Raw genomic sequence first — 17158 nt, forward strand, 5'->3', positions numbered from 1 at the left:
TGCTTTTCCCTCTGCCTGTGTTTCAGCCTCTCTCTCTCTGTTTCTATGAATAAATAAATAAATAAAATCTTAAAAAAAATAAATAAATGGTTTCCTTACAAACCAGGAATGATTAGTTTCAAGTGATGCAAATAATACAGTAACCATAGTAAATAAACCATAAATCAAATAAAAATAAAGCGAATAAGAAATGAGAAGACATCAATTGTCAGAGGCTTAGGTTGCTCACCTATAAAACAATGAAAAGACTCTGCCCACTTTTGCTTTTTTTGAATTTGGGGGAAGACTCAGTAATTTGTTGGCTGGGCCCTAAGCACACGTGGCAGGGTGACCAGATTGAAGCTTAATGTTGAGAAAGATGAGAAATGTTTCTGCTCACTCCCACCCGGATTTGTGGGGTTTGATCCAGAACCTCCTTTTGCCCAAGAAAAGAAGTATATGCAGTGAGGGAGGGCATTTGAAGGTGTAAAGATGGGAAAAGAGGGGAGACCTTCCTGGAGGAGGGACACATACGTGTTCCTTGCCTCCTCAAGCAAGTAGAACCATGGTCTGATCCCCACACATCCCTGGGGCATGGGGACATTGTCCCCTTCCACATGGACAGGAGACTGAGGTGGCTCACAGAGGCTGGGACAGGGCCCTGAATGCTACCACCTTTGGGCCACGGAAAACTCAGGTGGCTACGTGGAAAATGGAAGGCATTGTATTCCCACCCACAGATGAACCATGTGGAGTTAGATTGGGAGTGATCTTGAAGCCAGCCATCAACACGGATGCCCATACATTCTTCCAGATGTTTTCTGTAGCTTGCCATACGTTCCTACAACTTGGGGTGGAAAGCGGGCTGCCCCTCCCACCCAAAAAGAAGACATTATTTGAGATCGAATTTTCCATTTTTCGGGTAAGTGGGGAGCCAGTGTTAATTTGATTTTTGGAAATAAAGAAATATGTTGTTTCTTGAAACCAAAGCAATGAAAACTCACGTTAACGCAGTCATGATTTATTACACTTAAATCATCTCTGTCCAGTCAGAGGTGAGTGAGGTGGTTATGAGCATGAGCTTCAGGTCCAGGCAGATAGGTTTGAACACAGCCTCTGCCACTTGCTCCAAGGAATAAAATTCAAAACATTTAACTTCTTTAAGTTTGGGTCCTCACATAAGAATGGGGAAAATCAGGCTGGGCCCATGGCATTGTGTAAAGATGAATCATATTCCATAAAATGTATTAGGAGTGTTGGCAAGGTTCTGCGTACATAGAATTGGGGCACTTACGCTATTTACGTGCTCAGTAAACAGTCAGTGGTGGGGTGAGGGATGTGAACACCTCACTGAGATCCGGATTGGTGTGGGGACATGTCTATCAGCAGGAAATTACTTGGATTATGTCTGAGGTTGGGGGTGAGATCTTCCCTAGGGTGTAGACTGGCTGCTTTTAGGTCAGGAGATGAGAGGCAACCTGAGACTCAAGGCAGTGGATGGTACATGCCAATGATTAGGGTAGGCCGGCCTCCACCATGCTGCGGCACCAGCCGGCCCTCTGACCTCATGGAGACACCGACCAGATGTGCCCTCGGAGGGAGGCCACATGATGCCCCATGCCTCCGTAGCGCCACACATCTGGAATTCCCTAGGCCCACCTGTTCTATCATACTTGACCAGAACTGCCAAATCTTGATGAGGCTGGGCCCGGGGTGGCCTGCAGAGTGAGAGTAGAGGGGGCCAGGAAGCAGACACCTGTGTGATCTGGGATGTGGGTAGGGGGATGGAGTTCCAACCCAGGGCCTCACTGCTGCCATCTAGAAAAGAAGGAACTGGGCAAGAAGAGGAAGAAGGAAGTCTCCGACTCTTGCCAAAGGGCCAAGTTAGGGGTGGCCCTGGGTGTGCGGTGTTGGGAGGGGGCTCAGGGGGAGTGTCAGCATGATTCCCGATGCTGATGTGGCTGAGGACTCAGGGCCTGTCCGGGGAGCGGGGTGGCTAAGCATGCCTCCCGCTCTGATAGCCAGCCACAGATCCATTTTGCTGGAACGGAGCTATAGCATCTCAGAGATCGGTTGGGGGCGGCGGGGGGGGGGGGGTGCATCTGCAGGATGGAGGCTGAAAGGCAAGGCAGGGCCCTATCTCTCCTGTGGCCTTAGAGGCCTGCTCAAAACTCACAGATGGCCAGTCGGTACTGCAGGCAGTTTTTGTTATTCCACTGCCCATCTGTGTACATCTCCACACACTGCTCTTTGCCCCGACCTCTGGGCTCCCCGGGGTACCAGTTGGTGTAATTCACAGGGGCCCCATCCATGTACTGGAAGTCTCCAGAGTCGGGGCTCTCCACCAGGCCCAGGTAGGCGTAAGTGTTATACTTCTTCACAATGCTTGCAATGGCTTCATTCTCTTCTGGGCTCATCGGGGCAGCAATTTGGCCGCCTGCCCCGGCACATAACTCTTGAATGTCGTTGAAATTAATGGACTGCCCATTGCTGGAGAAGACCTTCCTTCCCACCACCAGCAGGGACTCGTGCAAGCTGAGGACTGCAGCACAGGAACCCAGTCAGGCCCCCGCCGCTGGCTCAGAGTCCCTGTCCCTGTCTTCGTGCCCTCTCTGCTGCCTCGCCTCCCCTGCCCACCCGGGCCTCCCGAAAGTCCCCTCCGTGCTCTCATCATCTTCTTCCTTCATTCATGCATTTAACTATTACTTAGTGACTCTCTATCATGTGCCAGAAACTCCAATTTCCTGAGACTCCATAGAAAGCAAGATAGAGCCGAGAGCTTATGCTCCGCTGACTGAGGGAGACGATCTGTTTCTACCTCTGCTCCGGGCCACGCGAAGGCATCAGGAAAGGGAAGGATCATTCTTTTCCCCCCAAGACTTGCACATCCCTGCCTGTTTGCCAAGGCTCTGGGTTCCGGAGCCCGACGCTGGGAATGGGGGTACTTATGGGGGGCCCTCTGTGCTAGACGGCCCTGGAGAACCCCTTACCTCCCATGGTCTGCAGGATTTGATGTCTGAGGTCGTGGAGTGTGGTTTGGAGCTCTTCATCTAAAGAAGCTGGAAGTCCTGTCAAGAGATCCCCGCCCCCCAGATAAGGGGCAAGCCAACCAAGATCCCCACTTGCTGCCAAGCAGGCCCGATGACAGCGGCAAGCCTGGCATCCTGCCTTTACCTCTGCACGCCCACTGCTCGGGCCCTGGAGTGTGTCTCCACACTGCCTACACCCTTGTCCACCCTGCACCTGCCGGGCCTCCCCCTCTACTTTCCTGCCCTGTTCTTCGGTGGCTCTGTCTGCCCGCTCCTGTGGGTTTTTCTGGTTTGGAGGCAAGGTCCCCTCCACCTGTCTTCTCTCTCTGGCCTGGCTGAGCCGGGGAATCACCTACCTGCCTTGCACAACAGGCCTGCACCGTGGTCTCTACCCTTGGTCCTGACCCATCATCCTCCCTCAACCTCATCCACCCCCCCACTGGCCAGCCAGCAGCTCAGTCAGGAGTGGGCAGTTGTCCAGGAGGCCTGGGTTCAAACACTGAGGTAGGAGGCTGCTCTGACTGAGGGGTAGAGCACGTGCTTCTCTCTGCACCCTCCTGGTGGACCTTGGCCGAGCTTTGGTGTTCCCGTCTGCGTGGGGGGCTCCCGTTCACATCACCTGCCTCGACCCCATCTAACCCCATGCTCCTTTCAGAGTGCCCCCGGGTCTCAGCCCAAGGAAGGGCCTTCCTTGCCTCTCAGCGCTGTCCCTGTGGCACACCTGATGCCCTGCGTGTGCCACCAGCAGTCGTGATGTGTGGAGCGTGTCCAACACCCATCAGTCCTCGCCATGGCCTGCACCTGGGCATCTCTGACTCCTCCCCTCGGCCTCGTCTGCTCTTACTTAGGTGAGCGCTATGCCCTTTGGGGACCTCCATGGCGCTGTCTGACCCCCGTCATCCCTCACGTAACTGGCCACGCGGATGCAGGGCCTGTGTTGGCACCACGGGCTTGCCCCGTCCTGCTCACCTGGGGGGCCCCTCTCGCCAGGCTCTCCCTTTTCTCCACGCTCTCCAGCAACACCAGGGGCTCCAGTCATCCCATTAGGCCCAGGGTGGCCTGGCATTCCTCCAGGGGGGCCCATGGGGCCTGCAGGGAGAAGGGGACATGGGTGTGTGGTATTTATCACCCACAGATGGGCTGGGGCTGATGTGAAGGGACCTTCCTTATCAGTGTAACCGACTCACCTGTCACCCCATGGGCACTTTGAGGGTAAACTCCTCAGGGCTGCTCCAGTCTAAGGCCCTCAGACACCTCCCACCATACCCTGCCATCCCGCTGACCTTGGGACCCAGCCCAGAGCTCTGGACATGTGGGCCTCCTGGAAACAGGTCACTCTATCAGCTGAGGGTAGGGTCTCACCCAGTACCTGGAGGCCCAGGGTCTCCTTTGACTCCATCTCTCCCATCTCTGCCTGGCAAGCCATGGGACCCAGGAGTGCCAGGGATGCCAGGGTTTCCAACACAGACGTCCTTCGTATTGTTCTCGATGCCAGAAACCATCAGCAAGGTGAGGGCGAGGGCCAAACAGCGCAGCCACATGGCTTCCGTCCCAGTGACTCCTCCTGCAGGAAGAAAGCACCACTGGCTCATCTGAAGCATCTGCAAAGTTTCCCCCTTGCTGTGCTTTGTCAAGATTTAGGCACACAGCTGAGCCTGAGGGTCAGGGCAGGTGTGGACAGGACTTCGGGGAAGACCCAACCTATCCTCAGAAACCCCTGGCATCATCTGTGGTCTCACGCCCCACCTCTGGGGCTGGAGGTGGCGTGTACCTGAGCTGGTCAGAGGGCCTGGCTTCTGATGCAGTCTCTGTTCACACCTCGTGGTGTGACAGTGGGAACTCACGTCTCCTGTCCTGACTTCTGTGCCCTGGAGACAACCCTGACTTGTCCTTCCCAGGCTGTTGGGAGGAGGGATGGGGTCACTCCCTCCCTCTGTCCTTCTACCCTCAGCTACCCTCACTTGCAGGGTCTAAGGGACCATGCTCTTGAGGAAAAATAAGAGATGACCAGGGCCAGCAATGGGGTGTCCCATCCCCTCCCCACCACTGGGGTGTCCCTTTCCCCTTGGCAGGCCATCCTCTTCCTCACTGGCAGGCTCTGCAGAGTCCCCAGGGAGGGTGGGCCTGGCCGAGGAGCACAGCAGGGCTTGAGGACATCTCAAGCCCACCTTCCTGCATCCATAGTTATGCTTCTGGGAACGACTCCCAGTGGTCCATGGGGAGGCCCCCTCCTTCCCAGTCTGGCCCTTTTAGGCTCGTGACCACTGGGCTGCCTCTCACGGCCTGCAACCCGTCAACTGAGCAAGACAGCAGGGATGGGGTAAACTCACCCAGACAACAGAGCCCTTGTGGATCTCTGCCTTCAGGCCAGAGGGGAGAGGCCGGCAGCACCATTTATGCGGCTGCAGGCTCCCGGGTCCCTCTCCACCCCAGAGAGGCTCCTGTCACGAGGGCCTCTGTTCGCGGAAGGGCCAGTCAGGAAGCAGCTGTCTTATTTACACAGCGACATTCCCTCACAGGGCACTCAGGCTGGAGGGGCACTTAGGGCTCTTTTTTGTTTTTATAAATTTATTTTTTATTGATGTTCAATTTGCCAACATATATCATAACACCCAGTGCTCATCCCATCGAGTGCCCCCCTCAGTGCCCATCACCCAGTCATCCCCACCCCCCTGCCCACCTCCCCTTCTGCTCCCCCTTGCTTGTTTCCCAGAGTTAGGAGTCTCTCATGTTCTGTCTCCCTTTCTGATATTTCCCACACATTTTTTCTCCTTTCCCCTTTATTCCCTTTCACAATTTATTATATTATATTATATTATTATATTATATTATATTATATTATATTATATTATATTATATTATTATATTTCCCAAATGAATGAGACCATATAATGTTTGTTCTTCTCCGATTGACTTATTTCACTCAGCATCATACCCTCCAGGTCCATCCACGTGGATGCAAATGGTGGGTATTTGTCGTTTCTAATGGCTGAGGAATATTCCACTGTATACATACACCACAGCTTCTCTATCCATCATCTTTCGATGGACACCGAGGCTCCTTCCACAGTTTGGCTATTGTGGACATTGCTGCTAGAAACATTGGGGTGCAGGTGTCCTGGCGTTTCATTGCTAGAAAGCAATGCCAGGCCCGTAAGCAGGGAGACACCTCACGGCGGGGAGGGGGGGCTCGCTCCCCCTGCCAGCTTCCCCGGCCGTGAAGGGTGACTGCACATGCCCAGGCACCGGCGGATGCACACGGCCTCGGCCTGGGCCCGGCTGCTGACTCCTGCACGGGACCACCGCCACCTGCCCCCACATGCCCACCTGCAGGAGTGAATATAGCGGGGCTGCACCCTCTTCCCGGGAGAGCAAAGGGACAGATCAACACCTTACAGGGAGGTCTCCATGTGACCCCTTCCTGGGGCTGTTCCAGCTCCAGAGCCTCTTCAGCTCTGGGAAGGGGTGCCCTTTGCTTCCAGGCCATGCAGAAGCCATGGATTAGGCCGAGGGTGGCCAGGTGGAGCTAGGACGAGCCGTGGGTCACGGGGCTTATCTCACCACTGAGCTGCCTACTGCCCTCCCCGGCCTCCCGGCCCCCGCTTCCGGAGCCCACAGCTACGTTGATGGGCACATGGTTCAGAGTCTCAGGTGAACCCTTTGCACGCCCCCCTTTGCTCTGGCTGAGCCAGAGGAGGCAGGGCCACACCTGGAAGGTCACAGGACAGCAGCAGTTTCATCTGGGCTATGGGTGAGGTCTTTAACCTGCAGGGCTGACTCCTTTAAATGATGGAGAAGCACATAAAGCCCTGACTGATGAGAGTCCCTGCTCAAGCCCCCTGACTAGGGGGGACTCTCTCCGTAGGGATGGTAACAACAGGGAACTAAGGCAGGAAAAACCACCATCTTGACCTGTGAGTGGTCTGAAAAATCTTGAGATCCTCGGGGAGACTGAGAGAACTTTTTGGAGCGTGGGGGTTCAGCTAAGAGAACCCCACCCCTAGGAGCAGGGAGCCGGCCAGGGTCCATTTGGAGCCTTGCTGCTGCCTGCCACCACCTCAGGGTGGGTGCTGGCCAGGCGGGAGGGGGAGCTGGGGCTGGTGGGGGACCAGTTCCATCAAGAGGCCCTCAACATGGCTTGGGTGAGGGAGGACTGTTCTGCAGGTGAAGGAACAGGAGGAGGGGTCCTCTTGGGTGGACTTGCAGGGCCTCAGGGGAGGCAGCTGGGACTTCCAGGGCCATGTGGGTGAGGGTGGAGATCTGGGGTTCGGATACCCCCAAGCTGCAATTTGGAGCAGCCACCTGTTATCCACGTGGCCTTGGTCAGGTTATTTAAGTCTTTGAGCCTTGATTTTCTTTTTTAAATTATTATTCTGTAGCCATATCGAACTTACAGAAAAACTGCAGGCAGTTTTAAAATTTATATTTAGGGACGCCTGGATGGCTCAGTGGTTGAGCATCTGCCTTCACCTCAGGTCCTGATCGATCCAGGATCGAGTCCCGCACTGGGGTCCTTGCGGGGAGCCTGCTTCTCCCTCTGGTTGTGTCTTTGCTAACACACAGAGAGAGAGGGAGAGAGGCAGAGACACAGGCAGAGGGAGAAGCAGGCTCCTTGCAGGGAGCCCGACGTGGGACTCGATCCCAGGACCTCGGGGTCACGACCTGAGCCGAAGGCAGACGCTCAACAACTGAGCCACCCAGGTGCCCCTCCTTTTATCTGTGTTAAACCCTCGGCCATAATATGCCCACAGTTGGAGCAGCCTGCTTATTCGGCGGGTTACCAAGAGATAGAGAAGCTAATTTGCTAGTTAACTATAGTTTAAGGTCTAATCTCAGAAATCTGTGGGGCGGGCAGCCCAACGGCTGAAGGAGAATTCAAGCTGTCCCCGGAGACATTACACACGCGTGCTCACCCACACACGCACTACATTAGTGCCTCACCAACAAATGTCATTTGATTAAAAGAAGAATTGCATAGTAAATAAAGCTTTTTTTTTTATTTTTTAAAAGATTTTATTTATTCATTCATGAGAATATACAGAGAGGAGAAAGAGAGAGGCAGAGACGCAGGCAGAGGGAGAAGCAGGCTCCATGCAGGGAGCCTGATGTGGGACTTGATCCCGGGTCCCCAGGATCAGGCCCTGGCTGACAGCGGTGCTAAACTGCTGAGCCACCCGGGCTGCCCTAAAGCTTTTTCTATCACCTAAAAATGCCAATCTATTTAAAAATTCACAACACTGTATCAACACAGCCTTTCGCTCCGCCCTGAGCATTTCCCTTCTAGCCACCAGAGAAGCACATCATGTTTTAGGCAATTTCTTTTTTTTTTTTTTTTAGCCTTTATCAAAATATAATCAACATACGACATTGGTGTGAGTTTAGGTGTTGAGACACTCCCATATCGTGAAATGATTGCCCCCGGAGCTCCAGCTAACATCTCCGTCACCTCACATATTTGCCACTTCTTTTTTGTGGTGAGAACATTTAAGATCTACTCTCTAAGCAATCTTCAAGAACATAATGCAGCATCATTAACTAGATGCTCACCATCCCATACATCAGATGCCCAGAACTTATCTGTCTTATAACTGGAAGTTTGTACAGTTTGACCAGTATCTCCCCATTTCCTCCATCTCCCAGGCCCTGGTGGTCACTACTCTATGCTGTGTCTATGAATTTGTTTTGTTTTGTTTTTTTTAGATTTCACATATAGGTGATATCACGCCTTATAGCCCTGTTGTGGCAAGTGGCAGGATTTCCTTTTTCCTTGCGGCTGGATGATATTCCATTGTATGCATAAACCACACCTTCTTTGTCCATTTATCCATTGACGCTCAGGTGGTTTCCATGTCTTGACTCTTGTAAATAATGCTGCAATCACCGGGCAAGTGCAGATACATCTCAGAGAAGCTGTTTCCATTTCCAAAGGAAATTTCATCCCAGAAGTGGGATGGCTGGATCTTACGGTAGTTCTGTTTCTAAGTTTTCAAGGAAACCCCATACCTTTTCCCAGAGCGGCGAGACCTGTTTATAATCCTAAAAATGTACAGGGAACAAATAACATTTTAAATAGCAATGTGTCACATGTAATATTGGGGTCATGCTTGTACTAAAATTTTTTTCATGTTTATTTGAAGTTTCCATGTAACCGGTCACCCTGTATCTTATCTGGCAGCCTTACCTGTAGAGAGAGGCGTGGACGAGCAGAGGTTTCTGGTAGGGAAGGAGAGACCTCCTTTGGCCTCCTGTCGTGTAATGATGTGTAATTTGGGACCACACCGTTAAACTTGATCTTTGGCTCACATTTGGGATGAAGGTTCTCTCCCGAGCGCCGTGTGGCTGGTAAGCAGGGGCTCCGGAGCATGAGTGAGCGTAGGGCATAGACAAGGCTGGTATTTCACAAACCCCGCTCTCCGGGAGGCTGGCAGGGGACCCGGCAGCCGGAAGCGGGAATGCTCAGGGTTCGCTTATGTTCATGGCTCGGTTGCCGGCCTGCGCCCCGACTGCGGAGTCTTCTCCTGGGCGCTGGTGAGGTTGCCCTGGGCCAACCGAGGGAAGCAGGGTAAGGAGGACAGGACAGCGCGGGGGCACCGGGTGCGGCTGCAGTGCCTCGAGCAGCCTGCCGGGGACAAGCGTCCATCAGAGCGGGGATGGCCACTACGGGCAGGGGCTGCTCCGGGTCCAGCTGTCCCTTCCCTGGGACGGCCGCTCCAGACCGCTTTGGAGCCCGGAGCCGAGACCCCAGGGTGGCACCAGGGGTTGTTCGCACCGGGCTGCGAGGCGAGGCCGGGCCGAGCTGGGTCAGCGGTGTGGACGGGCAGCCAGCAGGGCCGGCCGGGGCCGCAGCTACTAGGTTAGGGATCTGCCTCCACCCGTCGCCCCAGCAAAGCCGCAGGTGGGCTGCGCTGGCGCCCCGTGGGGGGCGCAGTTAGAGACCCATCTGCCAGTTTCCCGTTGATTCAGCCTCGTGTCTGTTCTGGAACCCAAGGCACCTTTCCCATCGCGGGTATTCCCCATTCCACCCCGACCCGTATTCCTCAGGGCAGTTGGGCTGCAGCCTTCCCCACATCGGGCCCCTCCCGGCTCAGCCCCGCGCTGCCACCCGGCCCACGGCCCACGGCGCGTCTACGCAGAACTGTCGGGAGGGGTTTGCTCTTCCTGGCCCCGGGCCGGGCTGTGTCCCGGTCATCTGTGTGCGATGGCCTTTGGCGCGCCCCTCCGTCTCCCTGGCCGCGCACTGCAGCCACCCCCCAGCCCCCGCCCCCGGCCCATTCGGCCTAGACTCTGAAAACATTTCCGAAGGGACCAGAGCCTCTCTTTGTAGACATGTGGAATGCTCGTCCCTGGGGTTCTGGGGTGTTGGAACAGTGTCCCCCTCAGGCCCACGTTTGGGACAAATATTGGCTACAGTCCAGGTTTCATTTTCTAAAACACCTGGATGTCTGAGACAAGAGGAAGTTCTCTGGAGCTTTCAGCATCAAGTGGCTCAAGAATGGGGCAGGAAGTCCCTCACAGCCCCCTGGAGGGCAGCCAGGCCACAGGCATGGGCTTCCTGACCACACCAGGGGAGCTGCTCCCATTCCTGGCACCTGCCCACCCTCCGCGGGGGGCCCTGAGCCCACAGTGCCACCCCGGCTGCCTACACCGTAGACAGTCCCTGTTAGAAATGAAATACAAACCATGAAGCTCATTTAAAACTGTCTAGCAACCCCATTAAAATACATTTTAAAAAAATGTGAAGTTAAATACTATTTAACCTGTTACATTCAAAATGTTATGGGCACCTGGGTGGCTCAGTGCTTGTGCGTCTGCCTTTAGCTCAGGTCGTGACCCCAGAGTCCTGGGATCGAGTCCCACGTCGGGCTCCCTGCATGGAGCCTGCTTCTCCCTGTGCCTGTGTCTCTGCCTCTCTCTCTGTGTCTCTCATGAATAAATAAAATCTTAAAAAATTTTCGAAATATTATCATTTTGGCATATAATCAGTATATAATCATCATACATCACCTATTTTTCATTCTTTTTTCTTTTCTTATTAGATCTTTAAAATCTGGTGTGTATTTTACACTTGTAGCTCATCTCAGTTTGGATGGGCCATATTTCAAGCACTCATTGGACACATGTGGCTGGTGGCTATGGTCCTGGACAGCAAAGGTCCACCGGGCTTACCTTGGCCCAGCCTGGGGCAGGGCATCCATCACGTTGACCAAGACTGAACTTCATAGCCCCTTGGCTTGGAGATCTTGAAGTCACCACCTACATCCTGAGGAAGGAAGGGGGGTGTCCAGTCATTGAGTAGCTAGAGCGGCCAGCCTTTCTCTCTCCTGACAGCTATTCCCTTTCTAAAAGAACCTGGCATGATCTGGGGGAGGGCCCACTCCCAGCTCCAAACTGGCCGTTGTCAAGAACCTCCTTTAAAACCCAGACACCACCAAATAAATAAATAAATAAATAAATAAATAAATAAATAAAACCCAGACACCTCCCCTCGCCCCATCTTCCACACCTTCCTCCTCTGAGATCAGCTTCTCCTGGAATATTTGATCGAATGCAACTTTGCCATCTCTTGTCCTCTCTGGTGTGAGAGAAATAGAAACCCCCAGTAAGGAACCTACCAATGTACAAGAGCACAGAGAGGAGCCCTTTACTAAGGGAAGAAACAGAAAAATCTCTGTGGCTAAGGACAAAAAGATCTCTGTTGAAAGCAGGTAATCCACATTCTCTCTGGGCATATGAGCTAGTCAGGGAGTCCTGGTCCGGCAGGCAAAGAAGAGTCCTTATCATTCTCCCAAGAGGGGATCTGCTGCCCATGCTGGAGAGAGAGAGACAGAGAGAGAGAGAGACAGATGATTGACTTTTTCCTTCTAAAAGATGACCTGTGTCCCTCTTGTGAGCCAGGCCCGGCACATGGAACCTGTGAGCAGAAGGGGGCATCCTTGGGATCCAGTGGAGAGGACAGAGGACACACAGGCTCATGTTGCCCCATAGGAATTCCAGCCTGTGTAACTGCTGGAAAGGAAACCTCTACAGTGTCAACAAGCAAGAGCTGGGGCTGGGCTCAATTTGTCAGGGTGGTTAAGATCTTTCCAAGAAGTGACGTTAAACCGACTTGGAAAAGCGAGGAGCCCGGTGCAAGGAAGCCTGGGGTTTCAGGAAAGGGGGCTGTGGGAAGGGCGAGCGGGCAGGTGTACGACACGGCTGTGTGGGCCCCTGAGGAAGAAGCTAAAATGTCCTGGGGAAGAAAATAACACTAGAGGACCCACTTTAGGAAGGGAGTCTGGAGAGGAGTCCCCTCAGAACAGGTGACATTTCAGCGGGGACCTGTGGGACCAGAGGCAGGTGGCCATTTGGACGGAGCAGAAGGGCGTCCCTGGTGAAAAGAATGGTGCGTGCCAAGGTCCTAGAACAGGAAACAGAAGGAGAGCAGGGTGGCTGGAGTGTGGCGTGTGAAGAGGAGAACCCAGGATGAGGGCAGAGAGGTGGGCACTGGCCAGGGCAGGGGGACTTGGATCATTTTCGGAAGGAGAACTGAGCTTGTTGCATCAGATAGGAGAAGAATCAGATAGAGGCTTATTTTAAATCACTCTGCCCCTACCCAGATCACCAACAACCGCCCGGTGATGCTTCAGTGGGCAGTGCCCAGGCCTCCCATCATGGGCCGTCGGCATCGCTGCACGTCGGGCCGTGGCCCCCTTTCCAGAAAGCTCTGTCCTCCCTACACTCCCGGGCACAGACTCCCCACGCCCTCTGCCCGGGGCCCAGTCCCTGTGCTCTCCTGGTCCCCTTGGCTGGCTCTCCCTCATCCCTGGGAGCACCAGCACGCAGTGAGGGGCCCTGCCTCTGAGGCCCGAAGCAGGGCATCTCCCGGGCACAGGTTCCCTCTGGCCACCAGCAGGGTCTACATCTTGAGTCCACCTCAGCAAAGCCCCTTTTCCCTCATGAGAGGAAGAGAGAAAGAAAGCGTTGAAGACAGAGACGAGCGGCCCCACCTGGCTGCCCCCTGGGATGCGCACAGGGGTGGGTCAGAGGCCCCCTGCCGCCGCCACCACCCTCCCGAGCCCGGTGGCCGCAGTGACGTGTGGTTAGCTCTCCCTGGCTGCTCTGGCCAAGCCTTCAGGGCCATGTCCCAAAGGCCTACCTTGAGGGAGATCATCTCCTAGGAAGGGTCGCCTCTTTTTCTGCTGTGCTCACAAGTCAAGGAACTGGATGAAACAGCCAGGTGAGGGGCAGACACTGGATTTCCAGAAGGCTTGACCATTCCCACCACTCTCATTCTGAAATAAGGCCCCCCTCAACCTTCTAGGCCCGATGGACTTCATCTGTTTCATTGTTCAAGCTTCCACCCGTATTTCTCAAGCACCTGCCTGGTACCAGCCTGGGTGCAAAACCCACAGGAAGGGCAGGGCAGCCGCATGGGACAGGGACAAGGACTCAGGTGGCAGGAGCAGGCTCTGCAGACGGAAGGGGCCCCTTGGCCCAACCCTAAGCTGCACGGAGACTCAGACTCTCGTCTACAAAGTGGCCGTGGCAAGACTCTCTACCCATTGGGCTGAAGAGGTAGCCCGTGGTGAAAATTCGGGTCGAGGCCCTGGCAGGATGACAGGTGTGGGGAAATCTGCCCCACGCATACCAAGTGTCAGGGGTCGTGTCTCCACACACCGGCCCAAGGCTCGCCTTTTGCGGGTGGGGGTGGTCGAAGGGGGTACAGCGGGGCTTCCCTGGCATCTGTGTTGTTCCTAACCAGGGTCTTCTGGGACCAGCCGCTGCGTGTCGCCACTGCTCTCCCTCCTGCTCCTGCCAGGGGGGCCTGCAGGTGGGTGTCCGGGCTGCGAGTCACTGGCCCAGGGAGAGCCACAAACACAGATCCAGCTTCAAATCAACACTTAACCTCAAACAACCTTGACTCGACGCCCCTTGGTTCTCTGCGGAATGCTGTTACTATAAAAAAATAAGAATAGGAATAGAAATATAAAAAGCTGAATGTATGCTTCCTATGTGGCCTGAGCCAGGGGGACTCGGCCCCTGCAAACTGAGCGTGGGCTCTGGCCTCTGCGAGAGCCGTGACTGTGCCTCCAAGCCACGTGGCCATGCCTGAGACCTGAGGGGACACACGGGGCCACGGATCCCACGCTGCGAGAGGCCAGGAGCCAGGCCTGGAGGGACTTTTGGGAGACGGCCTTTAGGACTGCACCTGTGGCAGGCGACCACTGCTGGGACACCGGCCACTGGCCACATGTGCTTCCACCAAAAAGCCTTGTCCAGGCAACTCAGCAGCACTGTCCCTAGGACGTGTCCTGTGGACAGGACTGTGAGGTCCGTGTGACTTTCATGTCTGGGGCGTTAGGGTTACGATACACAGGTATCATATCAACCGTGTGTTTGTCCGTGTGTGTCTCTGCCTGTGTTGGTGCAGGAGTGTGTGGCTGTGTGTCACGTCCAAGTGCGTTTGTGTGTGTGTGTGCACGTGTTTCTGTGGGTGTAAAATGGCCAATTCCCTAGGGCGGCCACTAACCCCAGAAAAAGGAATGCCACCTGGCTACTTCTGAGCTTCCCCCTTGCTCAGGAACAATAGGGGGTGCACTGGCAGCCAGCAGCCACCTACACGCCCCTCTGCGGTCAAGGCAGTCAAGTCAATCCTCAACAGGGAGCTACAGCACCCCATGACTGAGAGGCTACGCCATGGTGGGGCCATGGGTTGGTGTAGGATTGATTGATTTTGGAGGAGGAGGAGGGACAGAAGGAGAGAGAATCTTGAGCAGACTCCCCACTGAGCTTGGAGCCCAATGTGGGGTTCGACCCCGGGATCCTGAGATCATGACCTGAGCTGAAACCAGGAGTTGATGCTCAAACGACTGAGCCACGACCTTTATGGTCGGAGCACCTTTAAGATGGGCGTAAAGACAGGTCCTGGCTGATGGATGCTGGTCTGGTCGCAAGCCCTGCATGGGATAGCACCCATGTGCACAGTCCTTCCCCCCTTGAGAAAAGGAATCCAAGAAAGGAGAAATGGGGAGCACTGCCTGCGAGAAGAGGGGGCACAGGGGCACCGAAGCCCTGAGAAATCTGGTTGGGCTGATACACAAACATCTGCCTCAACCTGACCACCGGGTTCTAGAGATGGAATGTTGGGAGGGGCGTCCTGACCTCTCAGGGGCTCTGAATCAAGTCTTGATCCACAGTGAGGGAGGGGAGGGAGGGGAGGGAGGGGAAGGAGGGGAGGGAGGAGAGGGAGGAGAGGGAGGTGAGAGAGGGGGAGCCCTCAGCCCCATCATCTCCCCGGGCCCAGAGAAGGGAGCGTGAGCCGGCCCTGTCCTCTGGTGGCTGCACGAAAAACTGCAGCCCGTGGGAGGGACTTGCAGGCAAATGTCACCCATCGCCCCCTCCGTTCTTCGCCCCACTTTCACAGAGGGCGACTTAGTCCAGGTGCCACGGGAGAACAGGGGACACCGTTTACTGCTCTGAGCCCCAGGCTCTATCCGTGCAATCCTCCCCTGCTTCCCCCGCTTTTCCCGCGTGCTAGCCTGACGGGTACAGAGAATTTGCCCTGCGTGCCTCCCTTTGTCAGGGTTCTGCGGGCTAATTGTCCCATCTCTGCTTGTCCACAGAGGCTGGCTCAGGCTATGACCCCGGAGGAGCCTCCCGTCAACCACGGCTCTTTCCGGAGCCACTGCCAGGTACCAGGGACTAGCCAGGCCTTCGACGTCTACCAATGTCTCCCCTAGACTCACTGGAGGGAGGGGCCTCCTCCTAAGGGGTCTTCACTCCCTTACAACAGAGGAGGAAGCAGGCTCAGTGATGTTCCGGAACGTACCCGAGGCGGCACAGCCTGGAAGTTCTGGAACCTGGTTCATTCGTTTTTCCAGCCGACCCCAGAGTATCTTAAGCATGGTTTCCCCAACGCTTGCTCTGCCCTCCATGCCCACAGCGGTGGATTAGGCCCTGGACAGGCCCTGCCGGGGCTATTACTCTGCAAGGCGGACCTTGCCCCAGCCTCAGGTCCCAGGACTGCTCACGGCATCACTTAGAGACTCCGGTTTTGCTCTTTGGCCATAATTTACATCCAGCCCCGGACATGCTTGATCCTGGCTCAGCTGGGCTGCCGGGCGCGACAACTCACACCCAACCCCCAGTGTCAAGGCTGCAGAGCTTGGCACAGGCTGCCACCAAGGTCCTTGGCACGTGCACTATACAGATGGTGGTGACACTGCGGCAGGCTCTTCACTCTTGAGGGCCCCAGTGGCCCAGATGCCTCTCTACCTGGAGGTAGAGCAGAGCTGAGAAGCCCAGCCTGTACTCACCTTTGTTGCCCCGAGGAGCTGAGCTCAGCTCACCCCCGGCAGGGCCCTGGTAACAAGGCAGTGTCTCTGCTGGGTCCGGAGCCCCAGGAGAGCCCCTGGGCCCCTTGCTCCGCACACATGATCTCTGTGCAATCAGCAGAGCCCAGGCATGCTGTCATCAACTACTGTTTATGGAGATCGTGATGTGACCTCCACTGTTCTCTTGTCACAGGGACACAAGCATCGGCAGAGGGAAAGTATTCTGAGATGTCTAATGTCTCCGGTGGCTGAACTATCCTCACATGATAGCATGTTGTTTAAGAAATAGCAAATTAGTGGGACCCCTGGGTGGCTCAGCGGTTGAGCATCTGCCTTTGGCTCAGCACGTGATCCCTGGGTCCTAGGATCGAGTCCCACATCGGGCTCCCTATGGGGAGCCTGCATCTCCCTCTGCCTGTGTCTCTGCCTCTCTCTCTGTGTCTCTCATGAATAAATAAATAAAATCTTTTTTTAAAAAAAAGAAATATCAAATTATGTCAATCCATTAAATTTAACTCCTTGTATTTCCTAGAAATGATAATATAATAATTTAAATAACCACTATTTACTAAAATACTGTCCAGAATCTATTTATAAGAGAAAAAGTAAGAGCTGAGAAAAATATGAGCTTATAAAACTTATGTAAAAAGAGTGTGTTTTTTTTAAATTAAAACAAACATAGAATATTCATAAAACACATTTGGGACGTCTGGGTGGCTCAGTCGGTGGAGCGTCTGACGCTTAGTTTCAGCTCAGGGTGTGATCTCCGTGGCGGTAGCTTGTAGCCCACATTGGGTTCCCCGCTGAGGGGGACGTCAGCTTGAGATGGTCTCCCTT

General features: G+C 54.7%; 1 protein-coding gene across 1 annotated transcript; it reads right to left on the bottom strand.

Moving 5' to 3' along the window:
* Positions 1-984: 984 nt before the first annotated feature.
* Positions 985-5490, bottom strand: LOC140632104 (pulmonary surfactant-associated protein A). The gene is made up of 5 exons (XM_072823784.1): positions 5339-5490; positions 4378-4572; positions 3978-4097; positions 2970-3047; positions 985-2521 (listed from the first exon to the last, which is right to left on the bottom strand). The coding sequence occupies exons 1-5, from the start codon at positions 5400-5402 to the stop codon at positions 2145-2147; spliced, it is 834 nt and encodes a 277-aa protein (XP_072679885.1). The 5' UTR covers positions 5403-5490; the 3' UTR covers positions 985-2144.
* Positions 5491-17158: the final 11668 nt, after the last annotated feature.

The sequence above is a fragment of the Canis lupus genome, chromosome 4, assembly GCF_048164855.1.
Source record: "Canis lupus baileyi chromosome 4, mCanLup2.hap1, whole genome shotgun sequence".
NCBI classification, from domain to species: Eukaryota; Metazoa; Chordata; class Mammalia; order Carnivora; family Canidae; genus Canis; species Canis lupus.

What these genes read in the sequence shown, in the direction of transcription:
- LOC140632104 (XM_072823784.1), bottom strand. Translation starts at nt 5,402, where the DNA reads ATGGTGCTGCCGGCCTCTCCCCTCTGGCCTGAAGGCAGAGATCCACAA. An exon ending in AGGAGACCCTGGGCCTCCAG is followed by an intron (nt 4,098 to 4,377) that starts GTACTGGGTGAG and finishes TTCTCCCTGCAG; the next exon opens with GCCCCATGGGCCCCCCTGGA. An exon ending in TGGCGAGAGGGGCCCCCCAG is followed by an intron (nt 3,048 to 3,977) that starts GTGAGCAGGACG and finishes ATCTCTTGACAG; the next exon opens with GACTTCCAGCTTCTTTAGAT.